General features: G+C 51.5%; 1 protein-coding gene across 3 annotated transcripts; it reads right to left on the bottom strand.

The window, feature by feature from the left end:
* Positions 1 to 133: 133 nt before the first annotated feature.
* On the bottom strand, positions 134 to 6,864 carry THYN1 (thymocyte nuclear protein 1). 3 transcript variants are annotated; one of them, XM_041769907.1, is made up of 7 exons: positions 6,570 to 6,864; positions 3,895 to 4,076; positions 2,995 to 3,063; positions 2,548 to 2,640; positions 1,535 to 1,630; positions 1,144 to 1,294; positions 134 to 336 (listed from the first exon to the last, which is right to left on the bottom strand). In XM_041769907.1, exons 1-7 carry the CDS (start codon positions 6,619 to 6,621, stop codon positions 290 to 292), a joined length of 690 nt encoding a protein of 229 aa, XP_041625841.1. In that variant the 5' UTR covers positions 6,622 to 6,864; the 3' UTR covers positions 134 to 289. The 3 variants fall into 3 exon arrangements, with proteins under 3 accessions (XP_041625841.1, XP_041625843.1, XP_041625842.1); XM_041769909.1 differs by lacking the exon at positions 1,535 to 1,630; XM_041769908.1 differs by lacking the exon at positions 2,995 to 3,063.
* Between the last annotated feature and the right edge of the window lie 125 nt (positions 6,865 to 6,989).

Below are 6,989 nucleotides of genomic sequence, written 5' to 3'. Positions count from 1 at the left end.
GGAGCCTGGCCCTTGGTATCTGGTGCAGTAAAGCAAGACGGGACACGTAACCTCTCCTGCATCTCAGCCAGGGGCACAAGATCTGTGCTGGAGTGTTCTGTTCAATGCTACTTGAAGAGAAAAGTTTCCCAACTTTGACATTCATGTTTTATTGGGAAGGGTACATGAAGACCACCTCTGACACAGCCCCAGGGGAACCGACGAGCAAGGCGTCGCACACCTTCTTTTGTCTTCTAAAAGCTAGTTTCTTTGGAGTCCTGTCTTGCCCGTTCCAGCCACAGGGTCCCAGTTAACTTGGCTCCTTCTCCTCCAGGCTCAAAATAAACTCAAACTCCTCTAACAAAGAAGGGGAGAAAGAGAGTGAGACATTAGGTGTGGTCTCCTCCTCAACAGGGAAGTAGCGCCGGGCACTCCACATGGTTACCGAGGCGGGCAGTCGTTCATTCAAAACCAGTTAGGGAGCATTTTACGATGTGCCAAAGCACTGCTGGGTCGTGGGTACCCAGTCATGGGCAACGCCAGACCCATGGGTTCCTCCCTCGTGGGTGTTAACAGGTGAGGAGAACTTAAATACTGTGCCCCAGTTTATTTTTTATTGGTGTTCAATTTGCCAACATCTAGCATAACCCCCAGTGCTCATCCCGTCAAGTCCCCCCCTCAGTGCCCATCACCCAGTCACCCCCACCGCCCGCTCACCTCCTCTTCCCCCACCCCTAGTTCGTTTCCCAGAGTTAGGAGTCTCATGGTCTGTCTCCTTTTCTGATATTTCCCACTCATTTTCTCTCCTTTCCCCTTTATTCCCTTTCACTATTATTTATATTCCCCAAATGAATGAGAACATATAATGTTTGTCCTTCTCATACTGACTTATTTCACTCCACATAATACCCTCCAGGTCCATCCACGTCGAAGCAAATGGTGGGTAATTGTCGTTTCTAATGGCTGAGGAATATCCCCCTGTATACAGAGACCACAGCTTCTTTATCCATCATCTTTCGATGGACACCGAGGCTCCTTCCACAGTGTGGCTACTGTGGACATTGCTGCTATAAACATCGTGTGCCCCAGTTTAATCAGTAGTCATGTGAGTTCATGGAGTCATTCGGGCGTGCGAATAACATAAAGAATAGGGCCGGCTCTTACCTGGGGTCAGGGGCTGAACGGAGAGTCTGGGGTGAGTGAACAGAGCCATATTCTTTAAGGGGCCTCCAGTGGCTTTGTGGGCTTGGTGATTGGCTTTGAGCTCAGTCAGGGTAATGTAACGCTTCATCAGCCGAACAAACTGTACATCCACCTACGTGACAGAAAGACAGGTTCAGGTGGGTTCTGTCGACTGCGGGTTTTAGCCTCTGGTGGGACGTCCTGATGGGCAGGGTTGCCAAGTGTCCTGTTCCGAGGCCCAAAGCCAGGGTAACCTCATGTGATGGTAAGAGCTGGACTTTGTAGCTTGACCTAAAAGCACCTCACACCTCCTTCCGCCCTCTCTGTCCATCCTTTTCCTCTCACAAAATAGGAAAAATTCAGAAGTCTTTACCATGGACCACTTGGGGTTGTCTTCTTTGCTGGATGGGTCATAATAGGGATTGTTTTTCTCAAACTGTGTGTGGTCTGGGTAAGCCTCCTTCACAATCTGTAACCAAAACCAAGTCTCTGATCATACGTCGGTACAGTCACCTCCGTGGCCAATTTTTAGTTCAAGTCCAACCATCCCTTCTGACCCTGCACATAGCTCTCCTACCTTGCTGTATAGCCACTGTATCTAGAGCAAGCATTGGGAATCAAACCTGTTTTAACAAAAATCTTAAAAGTATGTTTTAAAACCAAGTATTAGGGGCACCTGGGTGGCTCAGCGGGTTAGGTGTCTGCCTCTGGCTCAGGTCATGATCTCAGAGTCCTGGGATGGAGTCCCGCATTGCACTCCCTACTAAGGGGGTGTGTCTCCTTCCCCCCCTCCCTCTGCCCCACTCGTGCATGCACACACATGTGCATGCTCTCTCCCTCTCTGTCAAATAAAAGAACATGAGCACAAGCAGGAGTGGCAGGAAGAGCAGGGGAGAAGCAGGCTCCCTGCTGAGCAGAGAGCACGACACAGGACTGGATCCCAGCACCCTGAGAGCATGACCTGAGCCAAAGGCAGATGCTTAACCCACTGAGCCACCCAGGTGCCCCATAAATAAAATCTTAAAAACAAGACACAACCAAGTATTAAGGGTTATTATCAGTGCCACTGTTTTTCCACCTGCAGTTAATAATTTTATCCTAGTAACTTCTCCTTTGGAAGAGCTATCATCAGGCCTGTTTTAGTGAAAGACCAAGGCATACAGATGAAGAGAAGTCTGTACTGGTGGGACCTGAGATGAAGGCCTGCCCTGTTACAGTCCCTGCTGTGCTGGAGGGGCCAGGGTGGGGTTTCCATATCCTTGTGACATCAGGTATGGCGAGGAGAGTACTTGTCTTTTGTTACTGATCTGAGCTGTGTTCCTGTATGTTCACATGAGTAGGTCTCCCTGAAGAGAGGGGGTTAAGATGAACGCCAGTACGACTGACCTTCACTAGTCCTGCGATGCCTGGCTCCTTGCAGTTGCTATGGTAGAAGAAGGCTTTTTGCTCCAGCTTCATGGCTCGAAGGAAGTTCCGGGCCTGTCCCAGGAGAAAAAACAAGTGTTCTCCTCACCCTCTGGAAAACACTAGTGAACAGAAGTCAAGTCTGCTTTTATTAGATGAGTTTTTCTTTTTTTGCAGCTTCTCCCCAATTCAATACTTGCCTTTGCCGAGACACCTGGACTTGTATCCAGATGCTGGCCAGAACACAGGCTACTTGTAAATTATATGCAGAGGAATTAAGGTACTTTTGAACACACGTTCAAGTTGTGGGATCCGGGAAAAAAAAAAAACCATGTTGGCCAAGAGATTTTGCTACTGACTGAGTCCCAGGAAGGAGACAGGAGCTACTGATCTGACCCTGGGTCGTAGGCCCTGCTCTTACCCTCTTACCTGGTAGTTGCGAACACCATCCCAGCATGCTGTCTGCTTGGGCTCTGCCTTAAGATCCTCAATGCTGAACTAGGCAACAGGAAATGAATTCATGCATTACACAGTCTTGGGGCCAGTTGGTATTATATGGAAAGTAGACAGTTTCTTCCCCTACTCGCTGTAGTGAGGTATGTAGTTTACTGGGAAGTAGTTCCACAGAGCTGCCTCTATTGGGCAAATGTAGAGTAAGCTTTTGTTACCGTGTTATCTTTAATAATTAAAAGGACTCATTGAATAGATAATCCAGATGATACAATAATCTGTTGGTTATTTGTATCTCACTCATTAAAGTATTATATATTTCTCCTATAATATTTCAATTTTTTTCAGGCTGTTATTAAAATTGGCTTCTCTTAATTCACTGAATACATACTAACTTGGCAGAGAGATACGTAGGAGCAAGTTAGGTGGCCAAGAGTAAGGCAACCGAAAATTGAAATTTTGCCCAGGTCGGGTTAGCAAACTAGAGCTTTGTGGCCAAATCTGCCCATGCCTGATTTAGTTAGAAATTTTATTGGAGCACAGCCACACCATCTGTTTACGTGTTGTCCATAGCCACTTCCCTACAACAACGGCAGAGCTGAAATAGCCATCGTAAGGCACAAAAACCTAAAATATTATCCGGCCTTTTGCAGAAAAAGTTTGCCACCTCCTGCCCAAGATAGAGGATTCACAAAACACATAGCTGCTGGTAATAAATCCTGCTGATTTTATTCCTATCTTTTCCCCAAGCCTACACTTCAGAGAAGCTGACCATGGAACCCTGTGGTATCCCACATTCCCTTCTAATCTTAAAAAAACAACAACAACAACAACAAAAAAAAAATAGCTTGAAGGGATTAGAAAGGTACCTGGTCTCACCTTCACATCTACACCTTTCTCTATTCGGCTTTGTGGCTCAGACTTCATTAGCCAGTAACTGCTTTGATTGTTCCCACAGTTTTTAGAGGCTGAAGTCTTCTCAGGGCTGGAGTCACCCACTCTAGCGGATGTCCCCGTGGGTTTCCTAGTCTTCGTACGTTTTCCTGCTGGCCTCTTACTGTCTGCAACAGAAGAAGAAACTGGTCATGCCTGCGGAGGAGTTAGGCTCCGTTGTGGGAAAGCACATGCTTTGGAGTCAGACCTGGATCCAATTACCGGCAGTAGCAGCTGAATTGGTGAACTTCAGTTTATCTATAAAAATGGGACAGGAATGGCCACTTTACAAGCTATCTCCTGGGTTATCCATTCAGTGGGACAAGAATACTGTACATGGTTGTGGGTGAAGACTGACAGTCCCAACAGAGTCCCTGGCTTCTAGTAAGTAAATTCTTTTCTTTCCCTCACTCTCTTCTATACTTTTGCAAAAGCTCCCCAACAAGGAAGCTCCTCCACAACTTGTTTTGAACATTTAATATGATAGTGCAAACGATGCGCTTAAATAATGGCTGGCATTACAGTATTAGCTCAGTAAATATTAGCTGTTACTATCATCACCATCTCAGGGTTCTCTTTTACTTGCTAACTGTGCTCTGTGGCCTGCCTCCTGCTCCTGGAAGGTGCCAAGAGAGGTTGTGTAAAACAGCTCATTCTGGACTTTGTCGAAGTCCACAGGCGAAGATGACTTTTTTTTTCCCCCACAGAGAATTAAAGAAAATGTGCCTGGAACATAGTAGGCACTCAATAGCTCATGGTTGTTAAATTCTTACTATATAAGCTCTATTTGTTACCCTAACAGTAAGTCAGTTAATCTACTTAATGTGTGAGATGTTCATCTGCTGAATGCCCCGGATTACACATTTCAGTAAATGGTATGATCAGGAGCTGTCCCCTGGTCTATCTGAATCCACACACACCACCTCTGACTTAAGTCCCAGCTCATCCATCAGCTCTGATTAAGTATCATTTATAGATTCCTAGTACTTAGACCCTCCCTGCCCTAGTTTTCAGGTGGTCCCTTTGGAGTGAAGCACACTGCGAACACCACTGTGTTGCTAAATTACACAATGTGTTGTAGTTAATCTAGAATCTCTGCCGTTCCAAAAGCGCTTTCTCTACCTTCAATTGCTTTGCTCCTGCTCTTCATCTGCCGCTCATCCTTGTCAATATAAAAATGGCACCGCGTTTTGCCTGTGGAAAGCTTTCCCATCTCTAAGGCTGGACTCCAGCTCCACTTCCCTCTCAAGGTGTTTCCTGTGATTCCTCCCTGCTCTCCTACCCTTAGCCAAGGTTTCCTAGACCCTTTCACTGGCGTCTGTCTGCATTCTCCATGAGAGAACTGTATATTCTTGACCTTTGTATGAGCCACTCTATCTACGTCAAACTACTGCTGCAGTGAACACACAGAAGAGGCTCTAGGTACAAGCACGGCGGGAAGAGGAAAGGAGACCATGGAGGGGCTGTAGGGATAACATTAACAGAAAACAGTCCAAAAAGGACTCTCCTCCTAGGCAGGGAATTGAAAGAGAACAGTAATTCTTGGTTTTACAGATTGATTTGAGAGAGAAAGTGTGAGAGCTTGAGAGCCTCAATATGGGCAGAGGAAGACAGAGGGCAGCATCAGGCCCCACGGAGTGTGGGGATAAAAGGGGCCTGACCCCAACCTAAGATCATGACCTGAGCCCAAAACAGGAGTAGTCCCACGCTGAGTATTTCCACCCCCTGAGCCACCCAGGGGGCCCTGGCAGTGAGCAGCACTGAACAGATCCCAGAGAAAGCTTAACCCGGCTGCCTTTTTGCAGCCCCAGCAGCCCCAAGGAGCCGCTTACCTGGCCCAGCAGCCCCAGCAGAGCCAGGTGCTGCTCACCTGGCTCAGCAGTTCCCAAGTGCCAGCCACCTGGCCCAGCAGCCCCTAGGTGCCTCTCACCTGGCCCAGCAGCCCCTAAGTAGCACTCACCTGGTCCAGCAGCCCCCAAATGAAACTCACCTAGCCCGGCAGCCCCAGCAGCCCCCAAGTACCACTCACCTGGCCCAGCAGCCCCAGCAGCTCCCAGGTGTCGCTCACCTGGCTTAGGAGCCGCCTGGTGCCGCTCAACTGGCCCGGCAGCCTCTAAGTGCCACTTACCTGGCCCAGCAGCCTGAGCAGCCCCCAGGTGCCTCTCACCTGGCTCAGCAGCCCCAGTGGCCCCCCCAGTACCACTCACTTGGCCCAGCAGCCTCAGCAGTCCCCAGGTACCATTCACCTAACTCAGGAGCCCCCAAGTGCCTCTCATTTGGCCCAGCAGCCTCTGCGGCCCCCAGGTGCTGATCACCTGGGCCGGCAGCCCCAGCAGCCCCTTAGGTGCTGCTCACCTGGTCCAGCAGCCCCTAGGCGCCGCTGATGTAGCCCAGCAGCCCCCAAGTGCCACTCACCTGGCCCAGCAGCCCCCAGGCGCTGCTCAACTGGCCTGGCACGCCCAGGTGCTTCTCACCTGGCCCAGCAGCCCTAGGACCCCCAAGTACCACTCACCTGGCCCAGCAGCCCCAGCAGCCCCCAGGTGCCGCTCAGCCGGCCCAGCAGTCCCAGCAGCCCCCAGTTGCCCCTCACCTGGTCCAGCCGCCCCCCCAGTGCCGCTCACCTGGCCCGGCAGCCCCGGCAGCCCCAGCGCGCCTCTTCCGGGGGTTCGGCATGGTTTCCTTGCGGGGGCTGCCTCGGAGCCGGGTCTGAACTCAGCCGAGAGGAGCGGGAGCAACTGTGCTGTCGGCCCCAGCACCGCGCAGAGCGGGAGACGCGCGGCCGCAGTCCTGCCGGGGCCGGCCCCCGCCCGCCGTGCAGCCCCCGGTGCAGCCCCCCGTGCAGCCGCCGCCAGCGCCGCGTCCGCCCCCAGACCTTCCCGACCGCGCCGCACCGCGCCGGCCCTCCGCGGTCCCGCCGCCCCGCCGCCCCGCCGCCCCGCCGCCCCGCCGCGCGGCCCTGCCCGGCTCCCGGCTCCCGGCCCGACGCCGCGGCGCTCCCTGGGAGTTGTAGTACGCGGCGCTCGCGGGCCCAAGGGGCCGGG

The sequence above is a fragment of the Vulpes lagopus genome, chromosome 10 (assembly GCF_018345385.1).
Source record: "Vulpes lagopus strain Blue_001 chromosome 10, ASM1834538v1, whole genome shotgun sequence".
Lineage (NCBI taxonomy): Eukaryota > Metazoa > Chordata > Mammalia > Carnivora > Canidae > Vulpes > Vulpes lagopus.
The sequence above is the reverse complement of the archived record's forward strand: the minus strand, read 5'-3'. Positions and strand labels throughout refer to the sequence as shown.

Coding starts and splice junctions, on each gene's coding strand:
- THYN1 (XM_041769907.1), bottom strand. CDS start 6,621: ATGCCGAACCCCCGGAAGAGGCGCGCTGGGGCTGCCGGGGCTGCCGGG. Junction 1,631..2,547: donor GCATCGCAGGACTAGTGAAG/GTCAGTCGTACT, acceptor TTTTGGTTACAG/ATTGTGAAGGAGGCTTACCC. Junction 1,295..1,534: donor ACAACCCCAAGTGGTCCATG/GTAAAGACTTCT, acceptor TCTGTCACGTAG/GTGGATGTACAGTTTGTTCG.